The 24,409-nt window shown below is 36.0% G+C and overlaps 2 protein-coding genes across 2 annotated transcripts; one reads left to right on the top strand and one right to left on the bottom strand.

The window, feature by feature from the left end:
* Positions 1 to 8,132: 8,132 nt before the first annotated feature.
* LOC310912423 (endogenous retrovirus group K member 10 Gag polyprotein-like) lies at positions 8,133 to 9,842 on the top strand (the record flags this gene model as incomplete). Its single annotated transcript, XM_083867006.1, has 1 exon — positions 8,133 to 9,842. The coding sequence occupies one exon, from the start codon at positions 8,133 to 8,135 to the stop codon at positions 9,840 to 9,842; it is 1,710 nt and encodes a 569-aa protein (XP_083723132.1).
* Positions 9,843 to 23,184: 13,342 nt separating this feature from the next.
* Positions 23,185 to 24,114, bottom strand: LOC310912373 (heparan sulfate glucosamine 3-O-sulfotransferase 1-like; the record flags this gene model as incomplete). Its single annotated transcript, XM_083866906.1, has 1 exon — positions 23,185 to 24,114. The coding sequence occupies one exon, from the start codon at positions 24,112 to 24,114 to the stop codon at positions 23,185 to 23,187; it is 930 nt and encodes a 309-aa protein (XP_083723032.1).
* Between the last annotated feature and the right edge of the window lie 295 nt (positions 24,115 to 24,409).

Raw genomic sequence — 24,409 nt, 5'->3', positions numbered from 1 at the left:
CTGACTGATTGTTCTCACTGGCTTAAAATGTGAGATTACTTTCAATTATTAATCATGTGTTTTACATACCAAGAAGGTCTTTCAAGGATTGATTTCTTCCCTCTAGTTAAAGAATGATTAGCTAAGTTTAATTATTCCAGTTATTATAAAGTTTAATAAATCTGTTAAATCCACAGAAGTCTGCATTTATGATTCCCTGAACTCAAAAGTATTATATGAAAATAATTTATTCCATGAGTTGGAAGGTTTATTATTTCTTTAGAAAGGCTTGAGGAAAGCACAGAGGATTTGAAATGAAGATGTGCAAAATTTGAATTTAAAATAGAGGCACTTGTTGGTAATACAATTATGTTTACACAGTAGGAATAGCTTATTAAAGAGATATAATAATGACTGTTTCCAGTAAGTGTAGAGTAATTGGCTTGAGTAGCCACTTGATGTCATCCTGGTGCAACAAAATTTGTCTAAAAATCTTTGATTCAAAGAGAACTATTGTTTTCATGAACAGTTCTCTGCTAACCTTAGCTTTTTTTGAAAATATATTTATTTTTATTTTTCCTGCGGTCATGTAGAATCTGTTTAAGAAGCTTTATGACAAAATGCTTAATGTCTTCTTTGTTTTTTTTTTACTTTAGATATCTGTAAATTTTTCAAAATGTGTCTCACTTGTCCCTCATGTAATTTAGGTTGATATCAACAGTTAGGTTGACTTGGCCCAAATACTCTGTCAATGTTATATGAAAGCTATGTAGGAAGTCTTTCAAGACTGAGTGATGATTTACCTCCAAGATAATTCAGCTGTGTTATGCCACCTCTGTTCTTTTTTTCTAAACATCAATAAAATTTACAAAGGCAGTTATGTTTTTGTCCAGGAAAAAATGTTTTGTTCTTGGCATCCAGCTTGTTTTAAAGGAGCAAAAGGTCCCATTTGATCATTGGGCATTTTTTTGGTGAGGAGGTGAGAGGGCAGAAGAGATAAACTTTAGATAAACTTCATAGGATTCAGAACAAAATTTTATATGGACTTTGTCAGAATTATTTTCCTCTGGTACTTTTACCAGAATAAAGTGTCCCTGATCTCTCAGTGTCTTTCTCCTACCATTATTTCTCCTTCCACTGAGGCAGGTACCCTACATCAACTAATTTTTTACTATTTTTTTAGTTTCCTATGACTTGGTCTTTTCTCTTAAATCTTTGTGATCTTTATACTATTGCTCAGCTGTGACAGCTTGGCCAGCATTTTCTATCATACAATTCACAGTATTTTCCCACACTACTCCCTCAGAGTTGTAAAATATGAGCTTTGACAGACTGCCTCTTTGTTCTTGTGACTATATTTTATTTACAAGAGTTTACGAGTTTGTGTTGTCATTTGAAACTTCCACAGATTCTACAGCCTACTGTGTAATCTAGAAGATTATTTACAGTCTATAAACTGACACAAGAACAACTTGTTTTTCAGGCTGGAGGAATGAACAAGTGTGTGCACAAGCTTGCTGGCAATCTGGGAAACCCTGTGTAGGAAACTGTCATCCAGTTTCTGTACATGTTTGTGATCCCAGAGCCTTTGGCAGCTGCCTCAGGAAGATAAAGCTGAAAGTATCCAGGTAGGTGTAAAGAAGTTGATTGAGGGTACAGTAGAACTTCTGTAGAAACAATGAGTTATTGAAAAGAGCAAGGATAATTCAGTCTGAATGAGGTGAATAATAGGGAATTGATTGAAGTGAGAAGATTACTAAGAAGTGACTACTGTCTTCCTTTAAGCTCTATCTCAATGTGTGAAGCAAGGAGATAAAGTGAAATTAAAGGCCAAAGGAATTTTTTTTCCTGGAGTATAATCATTCATTGGCATTTGCCATTTCAGGTCATTGAGACAAGTCAGGAGCTGATTTTAAGCAGGTTTTAAGGGTTCATTAACAGCAATTAGTAATTCATTTTTCCTTTGAGTCATTTTCAGAATGGGTAAAACAGGTAGAGTTTTAAAAGCAAGGTCCCTGATCACAATGGCAAATAAAAAATGGGCAGTATTTGAATTAAAGAGAACACATTCTACTTGAAGTTCCACAATTATTTATGGCCACAACAATGTTTTTGGTTACCAGAGTGAGACAATATGGTTGTTTTCATCCAAGTTTATATATAAACACTCTCCATTTGCTCTTCTCATTGATAACAATTTGGGTAAGATCCAACTGCTTGAACTTAAACATTTTCAGTGCATGTATTTGCAAATGTTAACCCTTATTTCAGTGAATGGCAACAGATACCTTTAGGGCATAATTTGTATTCTTTCACATAGATGCCTAAAATAGGTCAGATGAACTGTGTCCTATAAGTGCATATGTCTTCCCCTGCTGCATATTACTTCTCATTGAAAAAAAAAAAATTAGACAGTGCTTATATGTACAATGTAAGCATGAAAATTTAGGTGGAATGAAATGTTCTATTGATCATTGCTCACAGTTTCTCACAACTGTATTTCACAGTTGGAAAATGTTAGGAGAAATTATCAACAGCCTCTTCTGTTTCTACTTGGCGTCTCCATTCCATAAATTCTTTTATATTCCCTCCTGAGAAGATGCTATTACAAAACCATATACTTTTTATTATCCTTGCTGATGGGTTTTATCAGATATGTATGGACTCATTCCTCTGTTTATATTACAAAGCTTTAAAATGGGACTATTTTTGGCCTGCTAAGGTTGTTATACACAAGACTTGGCTTTTTTGTGTTTTTCAGAATTAGGCAATTATATGTTTAAATGAGGTAAAGTCTCTGTGACTTTCCAGTTTCTTCTAATCCACATGGAGTTCTCATATAATGATATTCTAACACCCTAACTGAATTCTGTAAAATATACCTCTGCTCCTTCAAACAGCACTTGGTATCTTAAGATGTTCTTCCGTCAAGCACAAAAGTTTAAAAAGTTGGCATGTGTAAACTTAGTTAATTTAAGCATTTAGATGACTTTAAATAGTCAAAATTTTTATGTCCTGGATGAATAGAAATTTGAAATTAGATAAGATTTCTTAGTCATAAAAGAGAATGAAAGCAGAGAATGACAAATTGATGTATGAGAAGCAATATATGAGATGTGGTTGATAAATTATCTTCTGATATGTTAATGAATTCCAGATAGAGAAGTTCACAATATGATGACTTATTGAGATTTTAATAAAGTAAATTAAAAATTGAAAGGTGATCTGAATGAAAGAAACTCCTGGAATCTTTGAAAAAATAATTAGGATTTTGGGTTTTTTTTAAAGGCTTTTTATAAACATTGACCTTTATACTCACATATAGAAATATTTGCATTTTAAATAGAAACATCTGAAAAATCTACTGATGCTACACTTCTCCTTATACTTACATGGAAATAACAAATTCTATTATACTTACTTAGAAATATGCTCTGCATACTTGAATACATTAAAAAAAAATCCGTATTTAGTGCCAGATTCTTTTGGACCACACAGAAATCCCTTCAGATCTGTTTTACAATGATGAGTAAAGGTAATACACAGAAAGATGCAAAAAAAAAAAAAAAAAAAAAAAGAGATTTTAAAAAAAGGACATATTTATGATTCAGACTTCATTTTAGTAAAAACAAAAGAGGTAGGATTTCTTCAAGGAAAACTAGTTCCGTAGTGCTCTTTTTTTTGTGTTTTTCTTTCACAAAAGAAACACAAGCAACTGTGTAGGAAAAGAAAACAAACTATTGCTGTGGCAGGAAAAAGTAATTGTAGTTGTCAGTTCAGCCTGCTCAGTCATTCTAATAAACTGGGTGAACTTATACAGCCAAGATGTATCTTTAAAATCCACAAACAGCCACCATGGCTTTTTTTTTTCCTCTGAAAAATGTTTTTAATGTCTCAGCATCTGATTCAACATGTTTGGTTGTTAATGTTTGCAATATTGTTTGCTATCATTAAAGCATATTTTATAAAATAAATTTATTTCTAGATATTTCCTATAATGCAAAATATTTCCAAAACCATAAGTATTCTGATTTCGTTAAAGTGAGTATTTAAACACTGATTATTCTTGAGAGGTAAAAATAATCTGCTATATCTACAAAAAACAATATAATGGATGAGATTGAAAACATTCAAATAATATATTTACATAAAATACATGAGAATCAGTCCCCCACTAAATTTAATCTAGCTAATGTTCTCATTATATGAGATGTAATTTTTTTCTTTACTGTTTAACTTATTCTTTTCTCTTTTAAAATTAAGATCTATTTAACATTTGTTGATTCTCTGAGCATCAAAGTAAATCTGCATATTTTCAACCTTTTCAACATGAAATGTAGGTACTATTTTATATTCCCCATGTATGACGGGAATACTTTAAATGTTGACTGTTACTGTGGGGGTTAGAAATTTCTCTCAGTACAGAAATCTTGTTGAGTATCTGCTTTTAGAGTAAATAAATGCAAGACTTTTTCTCTCTCCTTTCTCAGACATTCCCAGCAGTGTGATATTCTACCCCGTACCCCCCAGTATTGAAAGATATGGATCCATTACATTTGAGAAATTTGGAAGAGGCTTTGTGTTCTGCTTTTCCTTGTTGTGTCATAGCAGAAGGTCAGATTGATAAACCACCCCTGGTACACCAGTACAGAGAACAGGCTCCCTGGCCCTGGGCAGGTTTTGCCCACAGCAAAGGTGTTGGCACAGTGTGGCTGTTTTGCCTGCACAGTTCAGGGAGCTGCTTAAGGCATGAGAGTCCTGGTGTTTGCAGCAATGGGTGCAGAATTCCATACATAAGGGATGCTAATGGCCATTCATTTCAATAGAGGCATTGCCTGCAAAACGAGTGTGGCATTTTTATTTAAAATTCTGTAGCATCATGTAAAGAAATCGCTCCAGCAGTGCTTGTCTTTCTTTTTTGCAATATTTTCCCCGGTTAAACATGCATCCAATTTAAGTATTAGGGAAGGAAGTCACAGTAAATTAACAGCTGGCTGGTAAGCCTGGAGCTTTGGAGGGAAAACTGCTCCTTCCTCTTTACAAAAAGGTTGGGGGGCGGGGGGGGAAAGCAGTTTCTCTTCAGTTATTTGGTTGCAGTGATTGAGGTCAGGGTAAACTGAAATATATGAGAATTGGATGGAGGAGAGATTAGGATCTACAAGCAAACACTGCTGACTTCCAAAGAATAGAAGAAAATCTCACACTGTCGTGTTTTGCAAAGTGTCAGAGTACAGGTATTTGGTTGAGGATGAACTAAACAATTACCATGAAATTGTTGCTTCTCTGATCTTTAAAATAATTGATCTCTCATTTGCTGATGGGCTTATAAATGCAAATTCAATGTCATTCCTGTCGAGGATAGGACTACTAACGCCTAGGTATTATTCACCAGGAAAACACAACCATGATGGCTATCAAATCAAACATTTATTAAATTATGCAATTAATATTTCATTCCAATATGCAGAATACCTGAAAGTATTGTAGCGTTAACACAGCCCTAATCTGGTTTAACTCCTTTATTGCATAAACATATAACAAAGCTTCATGACTGAGTAATAGCAAAATCCACAAGAAATGTGCATAATCTAAAGAGCTCTGTTAGGGCAGAGTTTGAAAATTTGGAGTGTCTGTTTAAGTGTGTTGAACATATCTTTTTTAAAGAATAACATGGTTCATTAGAAGAAAAAAAATAATGTAAGGGGTATGTATAACTGATTATTATAAACAAAAGACTATATTTCCCAGATAATAAAAATTTTTCTGTTCACAGAGTTTGCTCTAAATGTTGTAAATTCCTACCATGACCCAAATTCAGTTTAAAGTAGCAGAATAATCTGGCTTTGAATTATGCCATATAGCATAAAATAAAATGAGGAGCTGATGAGTAGATGATGGCCTGTGTGGTTTATAGCCATTTATCTGACCACCTTTTGCATAATCTCTCTCTGATACTGCAGATCCAGATAATTCTCCAGCTGATAAACTAGAAATAGGAAGTGTGTGATCAATCTCTCTTCCACTTTGCCAGCTCCGATGTTTGAAGTTCGAGTGTCAAGGTAATTGCTCTTTTTTCCAGCTATTGTAAATTTGGGACTATATTAGTATAAACATCTTGCCTTGCTCTTTTTTTAATTAAAGCATGAGTTTATGTTTTCTGGTTGTAGAGAGAGAAAAGCATGGAAATATAATGCTATAACACCCTGAAGGCTTAAACAATAGAGGGTTGCATCAAACTGACAAATCTGTGATTTTTCTTTCAGTCTTGCATTTCTTTGGGAATGGTTTATTTTCCTAAGCTACCTGGGATGACAAGTGGTGCCAGAATACTTCTGAACCTAGTTATTTTCTTGCCTGCTTTTGCATTGTGTCTAGCAGGGCTCTGGTTTGGTTCCTGTACTTATTTGAATGCACAATCTGACTTATTGAGAGTTTGAGTGGTAGATGGCCTGAGCTACCATTAGCATAATTTATACCCAGTTGCAACTAAAGACTTGCAATTGCTTTCCTTTTATATGACTGAAGTATGTGATCAAAAGGCGAGATTAGCTAAGACAAACCCCTGCAGATTTAATTTATGGTGGTGTGTTTGGGCAGGAGCTCTGAAGAAGGTGCTGTTCCCCTGGATGTCCCTGAGGGCCAGCAGGTCGTGGAGGCTCTGTGCAGTTACTGACCAGAGGCTGCAGCACAAGGACGTGAAGTCAGCTGGTAACTCCATTGCAATGAAAATGAGATGATGCTGTGTTTGAATTTCCTGATGAGAATCACCAGGCATATATTTGTGAGATGTCAGACAGATTAATGAAATACATGTGGCACATTGGGCAGCTTGCATAAATGATCTGTTGCCTGTAGCTGGTTCACAGTGTAGTTTTGTGTTATTGTTGCAGGAAGAGATAGCAGAAGGGAGTGTGACTCCTCACAATGTTTTGCTGTCTGTCTTGGCTGCCTGGTAGCCCAAGGTTTAAGATTTTTCATGTGAATATTTAAAGTCCCAAGAGGATTGCATCCCAAGTGCCTTTCTGAGCTTCTGATGCCCTGTATTCCATTTCAATCTTGATGGTTAGGAGGGAGAGATCTGGGGCCTGAGGGCTGTCTGAAATGAGCCAGCTGAGAGTACACAGTATCTTTTCCTCTGGAGTCCTGGCTGTGTGGAATTTTTCCCTCCAGAGCTCAAATGTGTGATAAATTTAGTGTATTTAAAATAGGTTTTCCACCTAAGCTTTGCATGACAATACTATAAGTTGTAATTATTCAACTATTAGTAGCTATGATTTAAAGTAGCAGACTGAGGAAGAAAGTCTGTGGGAATATTCTAGATATATAAAAGTCATTGCTATTTTCCTTGGACATAGGTTATGAACTATTATTAATTTGACATTTTCAGCTTACTTTCCAGTACTTTTAAGAATCTCTAAGAGGCTTTTATGATTGCTTATTTAAAATTATAAGACATTAAGTACTTCAGACAAATAAGATTTTTATGCTCTTCACTTGTAAAATGCATAAAGGTCAGCTACTAAACATGCTGAGACTCTTTTGCTGGAGGTATCTTTATTGCTCCATCTGTATTCCATCTGCCTGTCATAACTACAAGAGGAGTAAATCCAAATTCATCCCCAGACGTGGGGCAAGAAAACAAAGAACGCTTAGGAATAAGAGAACAAAACCTGCTTGATTAGGAAGAACAAGGACTATTCAGTCAAGGCAAAGGAGACATGTAACAAAGTTTCTATGATGTAACAGGTAGCAGAACCACTGTAGTTTGCAGAAAAATTCCATATACAAGCAGTTGTTTTAAGGAAAAAAAGCTGTGATCTCTTATATTATTGGTTAGCAGATGCATGAACAATTATATTTATTGGCTATCCAGGTGCATGTTGTTCTAATCTGATAGTGAAAATATTATAAAAGCTATATGCATTTTTAATAAATGTTTTCTAGTTATACTGTGACTGGAGACCATGCATCATCATTCATAGGCCACAAATGGCTCCCTGAGCAGGGACACACAAGCTCCCAAGAGATCCCAGACCTGCAGCACCTCCCAACTGTACCAACAGTGGGCTTCAAGGATTGCTGAGGACATCCTCTCATGGCTGGCTAAGGAACATGTTAGCCTTGCAATTGGTTGGGAAAATTTCCCCATAAAAATGGGCAATAATGTAAGTAAACTGGAAACTCTCCATAAAGACTGTTTATTGCATATTACAAAGGAGCAAGGCTATAAAATACAAGAAGGGAAGCTTATACAACTCCTTACATGGGTGAAAACTTACTGTCCTTGGTATCCCCCTGATGGCTCCTATGACCTCAATCACTGGAAGCGAGTGGGGGAGTCTCTAAAGTCTCATCAATTAGACAGTCATGAGGTTTATCCCGATGAATTCATTACATGGCAGATTGTTTATTCTGCACTACAAGCTTTTCGTGATTCGGAAGAAATATTACACCCAGCCATAAATTCATCTGTAGACACTTCCCAGGGACTCACAGCACCGTTTTCATGTCCTGATTCAGTTGTTTTGCAAGTGGAGGAGGGAATTAATGGGGAGGAACTGAAGGGCGATCTTGTGAATCTAAGAGCTATTGATCTAACACAGGAATGTGATTTATATCCTGCTATAAAGCCACAGCCGCTGAAAGCTATGGCTGCATCACCATCTACCGATGCAAAGGTGCAAAAACAGCAGTCGTGTCCCCCACCCTGCAAGCCCTTAAGATATATGACTGATAATGAACTTTCACTGTCCCCTGAGCCAAAACACTTTTTAGACACCTGCCGAAGACAAGCATTAGATCAAGGGGATGTTGAATTGCTCCATGCTATGCCCACAGTCTATCAAGGCAATCAGCCCCATCATGAGCAAATTTCTTATGTAATGGTTAAGGAATTAAGAAAATCTGTGAAAGAAAATGGTTTGCAGTCTTCCTATACAATGGCACTTGTAGAAGCTATAGCAAAAAACTATGTTATGTTACCTGCTGACTGGAAAGTTTTATTTAAATTGATTATGGCAACAAGACAATATTCAATATGGTGGGAAGAGTATGAAGAGTTATGTGAAAATCAAGCATGGGCTAACATGAACACTGGTAAGGCTGGAATAACAAAGGATCATTTGGCAGGGACTAGAGCTCAAACAACCATAAGAAATCAGTTAAGAATGCCTCCAGAGACGTATAACCAAGTGAGGGAGCTGGCTATAAGAGCTCTGAAAAGGGTGCCAGACATTAACAGAACTGAACCTGGCTTCTCCACCATAAGGCAAGGACCCCAAGAACCCTATAATACTTTTATTGATCGCTTGCAAACAGCTGTGAACAGGCAAATTGATTTACCAGCTGCAGCAAAAGTTTTATTGAAATCCTTAGCCTATGAAAATGCTAATACTGACTGTCGTAAAGCACTTGATCAAATAAAAAACAAACCTGGCATTTCCTTAACTGACTTCATCAAAACTTGTTCACATATTGGTACAGAACAATACAAAGCAGATTTACTAGCAACTGCCTTAGCTCAACAGCTACGAGTGGCTCGGCCAGCAATCAAATGCTTTGCCTGTGGAGAGGAAGGTCATGTGAGAAAGCAGTGCTCAAAGAATAAGCAAGGGACTAAAAACCCTAGTAAACTGTGCCCCAGATGCAAGAAAGGTTACCATTGGAGTAATGAATGCCGTTCTAAGTATGACAGAGACGGCAAACCTCTGCCACAATGGCAAAAATTGAAGGGTGGCACGAAATCCGGAGCCCCACAACAAAATGGGATCCAGCCACAGCAAACCCACACAGCTGAAGTTACATCAGGAGAACCTCAGGCAGTGCCAGCTTGGACTTGGCAGTTTCCACCACAACCACAATAAGTGACACATTGGTTCACTTTACATCTACAGGCTTAAATGGACTCTTTCTTTTAAATGTCATGCATTGCTACTTGGGAAATCATCATCATCATCATCATCTAAAAGTGGAATTTTTATTTTACTAGGAATCATCAACTCTGATTCTAGAGGTGAAACAGAAATCATAGCTTGGACTCCTAACCCACCTTGTACTATCCCAGCAGGATCATGCATTGCTCAACTGATACCACTCCTTATATTGCCAGACATGCAATTGATACCATCTGTCAATGCTGACAGGGACACTGGAGGTTTTGAGACTAACATTTGTTGGTCTAAACTTATTTCAGTACAACAACCTTTTCTAACCTGTGTTATAGATGGTAAGTCTTTTTCAGGATTAACAGATGCTGAAGGTATAACCATCACCAGCAAACATGAATGGCCACCCATGTGGCCCTTAACAACTCCAGCAGCAATCGTCGCAGGCATTGGAGATCAGCAGATGCCACAGCAGTCAGCTAAAGAACTCATGGTATTTGGGCCAGAAGGGGAACAAGCATGCCTCAAACTGTATGTACTTTCTACTGCATGTAGACTGTGCGGAAGACATCTGTTATTGCAGTGAGAAAGGACATGGACAACAAATTTTTAAAAGCCATCGCTGACGTGCAGGTGAGACTTTAACTCACATGGAATACATACTCCTGTGTGGATTGACCAGTGGCCCCTCAGAGTGGAACAGCTGCAGCAGGCACAAGAACTGGCCAAAGAACAATTGGATCTGGGAAATATAGTTCTTTCCACTAGACCATGGAACACACCAATATTTGTGACTCCATAAAAGGCTGGCAGATGGAGACTCTTACAAGATCTGAGAACTATCAATGCAGTAATAGCCTCAATGGGTGCACAGCAACCCAGAATTCCTAATCCAGCAATGATCCCTGAAACTTGGGAATTGTTAATCATTGACTTAAAAGATAGTTTTCTCACAATTGCATTACACACTGATGATGCACCTAATTTTGCTTTTTCATTACCATCTTTGAACAACAGTTCAAGGGTTGTGTTATCACAAGGATTGAAAAACAGTCCTATAATATGCCAGTTTGTAGTCACAAGTGCTTTACAGTTGGTGCAGCAGCAATTTTCTGTGGTTCTAGTGTATCATTACATGGATGATACACTGCTAGCAGCAGATGACTTCTTTGTATTGAAAAACTGTATTGTCTTTTTGGGTCTTTCTCTTGACTAATTTGGTCTTTGTATTGCAGCAGACAAAGTTCAAACTGTCCCACCTTGGAAATACCTAGGATTTCTATTACTGGAACAGAAAATTGTTCCTCAGCTCATTGTGCTGTTGTCCTCCATTAAAACAATAAATTATTTGCAAAATTATTAGAACAATTAATTGGCTCAGAACTACCCACTGAGGAATTGTCACTCTTATTTAATTTACTTTAAAAAGACACAAATTTAACATCTCCTTGTGAATTCAATCCAGAAGCCTGCGAAGCACTGCAAATTGTGACAGATAAAATTCAGACATTCTTTGTATTCAAACAACAAGCAAAGTTACCACTGAGACTTCTTGTTATCATAGCTGAATTCCAACCATATGCATTAATAGCACAGTGGTGCACAGTGGTCCAACAATTGTGGATGCTAGATTGGGTATTTTTACCTCATACATTTTCAAAAACTGTAAGCACATCACTTGACATGATTGTTAAACTTGTTTCCACAGGACAAAAATTATACCAAACCCTAAGTAGGGAAGATCCTTCTCATATCCACATTTCTTTGTGTGCAGATGCTTTTCAGGATATCTTCCAGGAATCATTATCTTTACAGGCTGCCCTGATAGAATTTTTGGGAAATATTGTTAATTCTGTGCCAAAAAGCAAACTTTTGCAATGTTTAAAATATCTTTCTCTATAGCGTCGTTTTCTAACATTGTCACAACCCCTGCCTGGAGCAAAGTCTTCATCAATGGTTCTGGGAAAACTCAAAAAGCAGTTGTTGCCTGGAAAAATTCCACAGGGGATTGGGAAAACTGATTTTTCAGCCAGGGTTGACACAGCTAGCAGAATAAGCAGCCACTCCAGAGGCTTTTCAGTTGTTTCAAAATGAGTCTTTCAACTTAACATCAGATTCCTTGTCAGAATGTTGAAACTGTATTGAACGTTCTTTTCCAAAGCAAGTGCACAAAAACAATTTGTTTATACTGTTATCTACTCTGTGTGATTATGTTCAATGCCAATCTCATTGTTTTTATGTTATGCATCTTAGGTCTCACTCATCTTTGCCTGGACCTGTGGTGGAAGGCAATGCAGTCACAGATGCTCTAATGACAATGGCAAGAGTTCCAAATCAAATTACTCAGGCAAAGTTGTTGCATGAATTCTATCATCAGAATACAAAAGCTTTGAGTAAACAATTTAATCTTAGTTTTTCTCGAGCTAGACAAATGGTTCATTCTTGCCCTGACTCAGCATACTTAACACCTTTACCTATTAAAGTAGGTTCAAAGCCAAGAGGATTAAGTATCAGTGAAGTCTGGCAGATGGTTGTTACACATATGTCTGGTTAGCATTCCTTTAATGAAGGATAAATGGAAGAAGTTATACAATCAAACAGTTGCACGTGTTGTACAACTCCAGGTAAGTGTAAATGTTCATGGTGGTGTTTGGGCAACCTAATGCTGGCCAATCTGTGGGATGGTATTTGGGCAATGTTAATACAGGCATGAGAAAAGTAAATCTGCTCTCTCACTGCAGCCCCAAGGACTGGATGTTGTAGGCTCTATAAAACTCCTGTATGTTTTTATCTTAATTACACTAACGATCCAAGCACAGACAGCACAGGCATCAATACAAGTGGCACTGGCATTTACTGTAATGCCTCTTCCTGGTGCAATCTACTACTCCTTCACAAGTCACAACAGGGACCAATGCAATAACCCTGCCTGATAACATAAATTTAATATGTGGCAACAGAGCATGGGAATTCCAGGTAAAGCAGTGGGAGGTCCATGTACTTTTGTTCATTTAACTATGTTTCACCCCAGTCTCGAAGCACTAGCTGATTGGACACTACGACATAGGCAAAATAAACGTGATGCCAAGTCATTTGGCCTGACTGTAACTCTGAGGTTGAATTCTGGAATCTTGCAAAGAGAATTTTTAGTTCTTTAGTTGCCCCGTTGATACTGCACATGCCTTGAACATCATTAATAAACTCATCTGTTGGCTTGTGAAGGAAAGAGACGCTATCAGTAACACTTTAACAGGATTGTTGACAGATGTTGGCTCTGTACATCACGCAACACTGCAAAATACCAGCAATAATAGACTTTTTATTGTTAGCCCAGGGACAGGGATGTGAAGACTTCGATGGAATGTGCTGTATGACCCTGAGTGACCACTCTGAATCCATTCACAAAAGCACCCAAGAACTGAAGGAACTGTCTGGAAAACTTCAGCAAAACCTGGAATGGGACCCATTTGGCCTGTTCTCCTGGTTGGGAATTTTCAGCTTTAGACCTTGGGTTAAGCCTGTAGTTGGCTTAGATATAATGGGACTTACAGAGCTTTGGGTGATTATGTTTGTTTGCCACGTGTCTTTTCTTGTAATCAACAGCTTATCAATCAGAACATAAAGCAGTAATGCTCATGCAGACGCACAATGTAATCACTTTGCAATGCTTAGTAAATAAAAGGGGGAGAGATGTGGGGCAAGAAAACAAAGAACATTTAGGAAAAAGAGAACAAAGGCTGCTTGGTTAAGAAGAACAAGGACTAATCAGTCAAGGCAGGAGAGAAGTAACAAAGTCTCTATAATGTAACATGTAGCAGAACCACTGCAGTTTGCAGAAAAAATTGTTATAAGGAAAAAAAGCTGATGCAAATATTAGGAGCATGATCACTTACTTCTTGGTTAGCAGACACATGAACAGTTATACTTATTGGCTATCCAGGCATGTGTCATGCTAGCCTGATAGTGAAAATATTATAAAAGCTATATACACTTTTAATAAATGTTTTCTGGTTATACCATGACTGGGGCTGTGCATCATTCATACGCTGCACCCACATCCAGTAAAATTCTGACAGGTTTACTTGAGCAGAATATAACTGTATCCGAGCTCCTACTGAAGACACAGGTAGTGTGAATAAATTATCAGAATAAAGACATATCCAAACAGAGGGTCCAGATCTGCAACTTCAGCTCAGGTGTTTTGTCTGTAGCAGGTAAGATTTTTCTTCTGGTCAAAGGCACAGAATCAGGCTCCCATTTGTTTTGTTTATTTTGATCTTCCTATCAATAAGGTAGTGGAAAAGCTAAAGCATTTATTCAGACTTTTCTATCACTCTTCCTTTTGGCATTGGATTATACTATATATAAATTGGTTAGCTATAGTCTTATAAAATGCTTCAAGCAATACTTCATTTAAGGCAATAATGTAAAGTTTGACAGTTGTCCTTGCCCAGATTATTACCAATAAAAGAGCATTGCTGCACTGTATTTCTTGATATTCAAAGATATCTAAATGACCATCAGTGAAGAGCAAAGAAATAGTAACCACACACAACTTTGAATCAACAGCAATAAGAAAAAGATCCTTTAGTCATTCATATAAACCATTTTCTAGAGTAAAACAAAACTGTTTAAAGTAATGTCTTTCGCTTATTGCTAGCACTGAAAATACTATATTTATTTTAAGAACTGGTGGCTTAATCAGCATTGAAGGCATGTTGCAAAGTGTTAGAATATATTCTGTCATTTAGTTCAGCTTTAGGCAATTATACATGTAAATATAATTACTATAGTATTCTTTTTTTAAACATATTAGTCACAAGTTTGTGATGAATGAATCTGCAATGTGTTTTCTTGACACCTTTTTGAAGTGAATTAATCCAATATTAATTTATTTTAGATGTGCCAGAAGCTTCATCCTATTACTAATAAGTCAAAATAGACAGCAGGAAATGCAGGTCCCTTCCTAGCATTGCCAGAATGCATCTCTGTGTGTATCCAGCAATCTGGGTGATATGTTGACAGAATGAGGCCAGCGATGCAAATAAAGGAATCCTCCCCCCTCCTCTCCTTGCAGTTTATTGCTTGTCATTGACTAACTCACTGACTAGAATTTCTACAGAAAAATCAAACGAGTAGAGAAGCAGCTTCTCTATTAGCATTACTATCAAATGTTTAATACGTGTATTAGGCGATAAGAGTATTCATGTTTCCAAAATTACAGCTATTTAATTTGGTTTATCAGCTGCCTAAGACTGAAGTAGGATCCTCTAGGTATATAAATTTCAGGCTGGATTCTTAACACAAATTAGAGTAGTTTTACTGCAGTTGATGTAAAGGACTGTCATCAGTGTCACTTTACATTAGTGGAACCCATGAATCCAAATGCATCTGTTAAATACAAAATAATTTCTTCTTTTTTAAAATGGAAGGTGATTTTTTTTAACCTATCCCCACCAAATATCTTTAATTATGCTTGCTGTATGTGTTAGGATTTGTTATTTTGTCTTAATCACTTGCAAGTTTTTAATCTGATTCCCTGACATACTAACATAGCAGAGAGACAAAATATATTTATTTTTGCAAACCATAGCATGTTTCTGCTTTTACTATTCTTAAATCAGGAAAACTCAATTTAAGATCAAAACTATTTATTCCATAAAAGAGAAATGCCAGAATTCATTAATAAATGAATAAATATGCCAACAACCACACGATCATACACAGAATTTATAGTTAGAGAAAATCAAAGACAGTGGGTGACTGGAAGAAAAGTTGCATTTATGTGAAATAAGTATTCTGGGGTTTAGTATTAAAGAGAGGTAACATAATCCTGTTCCCTTTGATCATAATACACAGATGATCAGGATAGGGAGTCATACAAGCATATACAAGTGTACCAATTCTTGTTTGATAAAAAGGAGTCATGGGCAAAGGACTCTAAGAAGAGAGATAACAAGCTCCTGTATTTTCTGGCTCATTGTATCCAGTAGGTACAGAAAGCCAGATTAGTATATTTTATTCATATTCACTTGAGTAGCTTTATTCATCTAGCATAGTTACCATCTGTGAAAGCTAGTGCTTTGCACAAAAATAATGGAGAATCTAGTAAAAAAAATAATTCAAATTTAGTTTGCTGTTACCTATGGAATGCATACTGCAATTTGGTAAAAATTTGTCTTGTGGGTGATTTGAGGGGTAAAAAGGCACCTGATCACTGATTTCCACAGAGACGCTCTACCAACAGGAAAAAGATTTTTCTCAGATTGAAGCCTGAACCTCTGTTTGATGGAAAGGGGAAACCACTCTTCCCAAGCTTTCAAAAACTGCTACAAGCAGACATTTGACTGCTGAAGAAATCCTGCTCTCTCTGACCTGGGGCACACAGCTCAGTATGATTCAGCAGGTGCCCATTTTAAGGGACCATAGTTATGTTTCATAGACCATTCTTCCCACTCATCTGGAAGTGTAAGACTTGGCTATCCCCATGCCCAATCTTTGTATTTTTAATGCAAGTGATGCATATTTATGAACTGTACCCATATAATGTTGAAATCAGGTGGCAAAAATAGGTATTTCCTATGAAAGCATATTTTCAAGGGGAAGATTAGAGGGAGGACTGCAAGACGTAAAAGAACTGAATGGGTAATGAACGGTGTTGTAATGCTGCTAGAGATGTAGTAATTTTTGAATGGTAATACCTTATTTAGGACACTGAAACCAAAGTATTTTTAAATTCTTGGAGGCATTTGAATTTTAAAATTCCACATTTTGTTATTAAAAAATGCAGGGGAGGATTTTACACTCACACACACATGCACACACACATTTAAAAGAACCTAAAACATAGAGAAGTTTGTTTTTAAAAGTATGAAAGGCAGTTTGCTCAAACCCTGTTCTGGTGGTCTTCCTGTGCATAAGCAGGCCCTACCTACATGATCCACTGGCTGGTTTTTCCCCAGACAATCTGTGCATCCATTTTATTCATTTTTTCATATGTACCCCTGACAAAGAACCTCAATCACATAAACACTGGTTGTTTGGTAAACACACAATTAATACAACAAATAATAAGTTTACAGATGGCTCATATATAACTGTTACCTCTGGCTTGGTATGCCTTCAACAGCATCACTTCAGTGCCCAGCTGTAGATTCTGTCTGTTTTGGTTTAAGACTTGGTGTGTTTTGTAAGCTGTGTATGATGCATGCATGTAACTACAGCATATGTTGTTTATGAGCCCTTAATCTCTCTTCACTTGAGGCAGCACTGCCCCCCCACAGTTTGCAGAGTTCCATCTGCATCACTTGTCTTTAACTGTAGATTTGCATCATGGCAGAGTATAGAAAAGGTATCTTAAATCTTCTCATGACAGCTGCACAGCATTTTTCTAGGCTGACAGTCCCTGTCAAATCAACAACAAACCTGCTGCATCTAGTGCTGCTGATTTTCCATAAGGCATTTTAAAATGCCCAGCATTTAGTGAGGACAGTTGCTACTTCCCATCCAGTTTACCAGGGTATCACTGCAGAATTTCACCCAAGGATATGCATAATATATTCAACCTGTCCTACAGCACTGTAGGACTCTCTAATAAGGTTTTGAACATGAATATTCATGTATATTCCTAATAGCCTAATGATTACAAAATTCATTCAGACATGAATTTAACTAGGTCTAAATCCCTGAAACAGCATCTTAGTCCTATGCATTGTCTTACCAGGCTAATCTTAATTTTCATTTGTAACTGTGCCATGTTGTGTTAACAAATATTTCACAGAAGAGGGCCTTCAGCTCAGGTTTTATCATGTTCTAGTTGCCCTTGTCTTATTTTTTTCTTATTGCAACTTAGTCTGATACATCCCTAACAGAAAGTTTATGATGGATCACAAAGGAAACCTTACCCAGTCTGAGTAGCAAAGGAAATGGCTCCTTAATTACCTGTGCTTTACTTTAATTATTGCCACTTGATTTCAATCTGTAAGGCAGTGCTTTAGGGTGACAATGTGTTTAGTCTAACATTTGTCAAAAGAAGAAAAATTGGAACATGGTTGTATTATGTAATGAAGAGAGAGAAAATACTGAGATTGTTAAGCTGTTATCTGTCCCTATATAGAAGTGTTTTTACTGAGAACTGTAACAAATTGAAGTAATATTAATTCTGGCATGATAATTCTCTACTTTTATTGCAGAGTGACTCAAACCACCTTTTTATCTCAGAGGAAACAATACAACACTAGAGAAATGGCCTTTGAGAGAAAAACTGTACCCCTGGTTGAGAATTTACATTAAGGTATTTTTTTATCACTTACTGGGAGTTTTTTTTTGTAATGGCACTGGAAGCATACACAACATAAAAGAGTAAAACTATATTGAATCAGAAAAGAGATCTCACAGTACTTGTTTCATGGGCTAATAAAAGCAAGTCTGCATTTTTCATCACATCTATTTTCACAGAAAACTTTTGGTTTTATCAGTCTGTTTTAATCTGCTGTATTTTTCCTAAGCAGTATATTCACCTTCAAGGACTAATTTATACATTGCAGTTCTATTAGTGTCTTGGTTTCCAAAATGTTTTCAGGAATTGTGATAAGCTCATGCCACTGTTAATTAACCTTAAAGGCAAGACAATACAACTCCTCTGTAATCACAGAATGATACTACAGAGTCTTTTTAGCCACTGTTGGTTCTAACTTTTAAATTAGTTTTAGAAAATAGCAAAACATTGAACCTTGAAATAATCAAAGTGGACGCTATGTGGCTGGTAACTGAATATTGTTCATTAACTGCTGGTAATGATTAATGTGCTAGCAAAATTATTACCGATTTTATTTCCAATGTGTCTACATACTTATGACAAAATTCAAGCTTTTGAAAGAAATGAAGACAAAATCCACAAGTACAGAAAATAATAATCTACAATAGTATAATGCTTACTTAAATAATTTAAATATCTCTTTCTCTTCAGAGAAAAGTTATTGTGCAATTCTTACTATGAATCAAAGTCTTGGGGGTAAGTCTCTCATTTTATTTTTCGTTGGGTGTCTTTTTTTTTTTAATTTTTATTTTTATTTTTTTATTTTTTGCTTCAACTGTATATGTAAATATTTTTGGTTTTGACCACATAGATTAAACAAGAACTTATAGGGATTATAAAAAAAAAACCCAAAAACTTTTCTCCAGCTCATGAAAACATCTGAATTGAGAAAGGCAATAAGCAGTCAAATTTGATAGAAAAAACAATTAATTTTCTTTGACGTGCATGAAGACAGAAAACTCCTATCCTTATGTGGATAGGCTTCCCTACAGAGTCAATCTGACCGGTCTTCAATAGATAATCTTTATAGGATTATCAGTTTTGTATCAAGAAGATAGTAAAGGAGCTGATGTGGAGCAGCATGCAATGACGTATGTGCCCTTTGTAAAGTTTTCCACAATAAAATAATGTCTCTGCTTTAACAGGTGTCCTTTGAGAGGGATTTTAAATGCTAAGCTTTTCAAGTTGTGAAAGACCAGGAGCAAGATCCAAGGCTTTTGAGCAGCTGCATACAGGGGACATAATGGAAAAATCCAACCTTTTTCCTGTTAAAATAATGAGTTAGAATGCAATGCAGGAACTTCTTCATTTCTTTCCCATTAGGTAAGTCCAAGGAGTTTTTGGGGGAAAATCTTAACTTTTAAGCTTCCCAGTAATTTCCTTTATGTATTATAGATAATATATATATTAAAAAAAAAATAATTATCTTAGAAATTATCTTAGACTCATCTAGACATTAAATGTGTGCTGTTTATTGTGGCTAAACTGATCCAGTTACAGCTGCTTGATATGGTGAATTCTCTGCAATATTAGATCAAAGCAACTATAACTACAGCATTTTTACTAAAAAAGGAAAGGAACAGTATTTAAAATGAAAGCTTAGTATTTCTAGAATGTAAAACAGCACTAAAAGCTGGTCAAACCATCATGGATCCTGCAGTAGTCTTGCATAAATAATTGTATCATCTGTTCCAGATGCTCCCAAAAACCTTTGGAACACCTGCATGATTTCTCCAAGTGGCCTTCCCTCACAAAATTTACTTGTGCAAACAACACTTAATATCAGATAATGAGATTAAAGTTCTTTGATGACCAGTTTAGAGAAAAGTAATTTCTGGTTTAATATCAGTTGTGTAAATTCATGAGATAATTTCTTTAATTGTGAACTGTCTTGTTACTAACATCTGCATATGGATTGTAAGCCTACAGGTCTTCCAAAAAAATTGACAACTTTTGAATTCCAGATGTCAAAAACTGAGTACTTTTTATTTTACTATTACTCAAGAATGGCTCAATGGATTGTCTATTAATTGATCTGATTCCCTTCCTGAGTGTGCAGGAAGAAGGGTTTCCTTAAAGACTGGAAGAATGGAAAAGGTCAGGATGGCATGAAAGGATATTTTTCAGACCACAAAATGAGAAACTGATTGAAAGTTTGCAATGCAAAATTACAGTCTAACGTTTGTTTTGCAGAGGTTAAGGTGCATGATTATTGACCATTTACCAAAACAAAATTTCTGATGAGAAGCTTGGTTTACATAAAACCAAACCAACTAATGCCTCACCCAGATTATATTCATATACTTAATAATGCTTAATATACTTCTCATCTAGTACCAGTAAACTCCAAAATAATCATTAAATTCATTCCATCAACTCTGTTCTTCCCCAAAATGCTGAACAGGAGTGAGGAGTGATAACAAATCAAATAGATATATGCATCACTAATCCATACAGCTCAACTCTCCTTGAAATGTAAATTCGAGAAAGGGACTTGCACTTTCAAAGATGCATACAGCTTCTGCTAACCGGTGCTCCTGCATTCAGCTCATTTAAAGATTAGCTGTAAACTTCAGAGAAGAAAGACCTGATGCCTGCAAGCATAAATATAGAAAGACATTAGAATTTTCTCCCTTCCTTTTTCTTGGAAGACTATGAAATTTAATGTGGCATATAGACATCTGAGTTTTTCAATTGCTAGCATCTACCTGAAACTTTTTGTTAAAGTATACGTTGTTTACAAATTTGCTTCCTGCAAGTAAAAAAAAAAAAAAAAAAAAAAAAAAAAAAAAAAAAAAAAAAAGAGGAAAAATAGTTTTTCAGAATGTATAAGAAAGAAATATATTTTTGCCCAATATAGGCGGCATTTTTGTTGCTCCCTTTGATGATGTATTTCTGAAATGGGTGGACTGAAGGAGTTTTGTCTGTCACTTAGATTGCACTGGTCAGAATGAACCAGCCATGCTAGACAATATTGGGAATCCGGATTTGGGTGTTCTCTTATCAGACACAAGTGCTGTGCCCACAAAATATAAAAAGCTATTTTGGTATAGAATCACACTGTTGATTCAGAGTTGAGTAATTTTCTGGTTTAGTTTTTTACTTGATAAAAGACAAAGAAGATAGTGTCAGACTGCACAACTGTAATTATTATAGTTTGCCTATCCAACGTCCTTGTAGAGATGGTAGAAGACCAACATAAAAATTCTGCTCTGTGAATAATTTGAAAAAAGTATTTTTGTATTGCCACACATTCTTATTTGACACTGTATTTTTTAGTGCCTACATCTGATCAATATTAATGATTAAGAAGCCACAATCTCAGAAAAGTGGCTGAAGAAAAGAAAATTTGCACCATCTACAGAAATCAGGGATGTAGTTAATATACTTCAGAAGAGTCATTTTAGAGATTAATTATATGCTAATGAAAATAATTTGCTTTCATATATACAGCATATTTTCTCTCATACATACCTTTACAAGTAGTAGAACAGATAAAGAATAAGATTTATTATATATTTTTTATCATTTTACATTTTTTTGAGAGAATATTTGATAAAAGCTATTTCCACATAATCTGAGTCTGATTCTATCTGGTTCAGAGGAATACTGCTATCTGCCTAAGTAGCCCACTCATAAAGTATTAAAAGCCTAAAAACCAGCCCTGCAATACATACCTTTTAGCCTGGAAAGTGGAAGAATCCCATGGCAGAACATACTCCTTTAGGCTGAGCAGTGACTTAAGTAGAAGGACACAGATGCAGGAGCCTCACCAGAGTTCAGTTGGGTTTGATGCTCAGGGTTGATTTTCTTCTTTGGTATTGATATGTCACAAAATGTTTATGTGAAATAGCAGAAAAATCAGCACAATACTGTTAAAAAATTTGAAAATAAAATCCTGATGCAGGGCTAAAAGTGGTTGTGGTTCTTACATACAAGCTGAGTATGTCATACTGAACACTGTGTCTGAGATATGTAAGACAACAAGAGGTTATTTTAATGTTATAATTATCCCGTGGTCTGCATCAGAAATAGCAAAATAAAACTACACCATGCTTCACGGGGCAAGCAAATAATATTTTTTTTAACAAGAACTGTTGTGCCAATGGAGATATATCAACCAAAATCAGGAGAACAATAGAATAATTCGCAGAGAACAAACATAATTCATATGGTAGTACTAAGAGCTTTTCTATTCAAGAGCAAAGTAACATAATTTATGCAATCAAATATTTGTACAGTTGCTCGTTAATCATTCATAATTATTTGGCATTGATTTTTTTAATGTATAGAGTATCAGTATTCCTGTGATATTTAATTTTTTTTACATTCAGAACTCTTACTTTAGCCTTCTTCAAGCAGTTCATATTCTTACTTTGGAGATTCTTTTTGCAAATGCAAGATAGTAAGAGTGTGGTTTAATACTCATGTTATACAGACAGGTAGCTTCTAGTTCACCTATTGAAAATTACAGGTGAAATAGATTCCTTCTATTATTAATTAAGTACTTCAGCATAATAAAGATGATGGTTTATTTATTGGAGCTACTATGTATGCCCCTATTTATACATACAATTTAAACTTATTTTATGAAAAGTTCTATAAATCAACACCACTGTCATGTGGGATATAAAAAATACTAACAACAAAAAATACAGAACAGTTAGAATAATACTATTTTGCAATATTTACATTTTTTACAGTTAGATGCATTTTTCCAAAACAGCAGAAATCTTGTAGAGATATATCTTAGCTAAGTCTGCTGAAGTTAATGTATTTGCACGTGAGCGAAAGATCAGAATATGATCTCAGTAATCATACAAATACATAAAACTTATTTTTCCCAACATAAAGAATACCATTTCAATGAGTCAACAGATGTGTTATTCCAATGAAGCATATAACCAGTATGTTAATTCTCAGAGTATGAGTCTTTACAGTTTAGAAAGATATGTCGGAAAGTTTGTCTCGGGGCCTTTTTAAGAAGCATTGACTCCCAAGGTGTTAATGCCAGTCAAAGGAATGATTAACCATCCTGTAAAATTTTGCATTGTGCTCTCTGAAGTAGGAATACAGTTGCTCTAGGACAGTGCTGTTAACAAGAGGATGGGGACGCCCTTTGGATTCATGTAAACATCTCTCCCTCCCATCACTTCTGATGCAGTAGAATCCCTTGGTTTGATTAAAATAAAAATTAGAAGACATAATTCGGGAAGGAAGATTTAGAAATCTTTCAACTTTTTGTAATTCTGGAAGAGGGTCCTTGATCAAAGTATTGCCATCCACTATGTGAATCTGATCCAAACTGAAATGTTTAAGCCACTTTTCCATATGGACATCATATAGACTTCTTTGAATAGCTTTGTATTTGGTATTAAGCACTCCATTCTTAATAACAATATCTTCAAAGAGCTGAACAGGCTTGTGGCTTTCTACTCTGTTGTAATATACTTGGGTATAGTCAGATATAACTCTCTCTGTGGGATCTCTTAGAATGAGCAGCAGTTTAATGGAGCTATTCATGTCATGAATTCTTCCTGGGGCCTGTGGTGATGTAAAATAACCTGGTGTTTTCTCAATTGTAATTTGATTTCCATAAGAAAATGGCATCAGATTTCTATACCAGTCTATTCCTTTCACATAATTTTCATCCCAGTCGAAAAAGTGGACTTCTGTAGCTGCCACCACGATATTAGGATGAATATCCAACATTTCCAGCAAAGCCCTGGTCCCTCCTTTACGAACTCCTATGATGATTGTCTGAGGTATTTGTCGGCTTGTGCCAGGAGGTCTCACCTGGGCTGAATAATGTTCACTTTTATTGCTGAATAATCCCACTTGTGACTTCAGTGTTTCCAACAGTGCCCCATTCTCAACAGGTGCACCCCGAGCATGAGTCAGCAGAAGATAAGCTGACACGAGTAGGAAGGCCATGTGGAGAGGAATAATTATTTCAAGATAATGTTTTGCTCAATTAATGAAAGAATAGGTGAGTCCCCTCTTGAGATGGTTGGCAGAAACTGTGGCAAGCACACAGCAAGCTTCTGAAGCATCTGCAAAATAAAATAAGACAAGTCAGTGTTTCTAAACTCATCATCAGCTGAAAAATTCAACTCACAATTCAATTCACAAAGCTAACCCATGATCCCAATACAAAACTTATAGGGAAGATATTTGTTTTCCCTGACCTTATTTCAGGACAGAAGTCTCCTTACCATGAGTCACCAAT

The sequence above is a fragment of the Zosterops lateralis genome, assembly GCF_965231275.1.
Source record: "Zosterops lateralis genome assembly, chromosome: 8".
In the NCBI taxonomy this organism is placed as follows: Eukaryota; Metazoa; Chordata; class Aves; order Passeriformes; family Zosteropidae; genus Zosterops; species Zosterops lateralis.
Note: the sequence above shows the minus strand (reverse complement) of the source record. Positions and strands in the feature narration are given on the sequence as shown.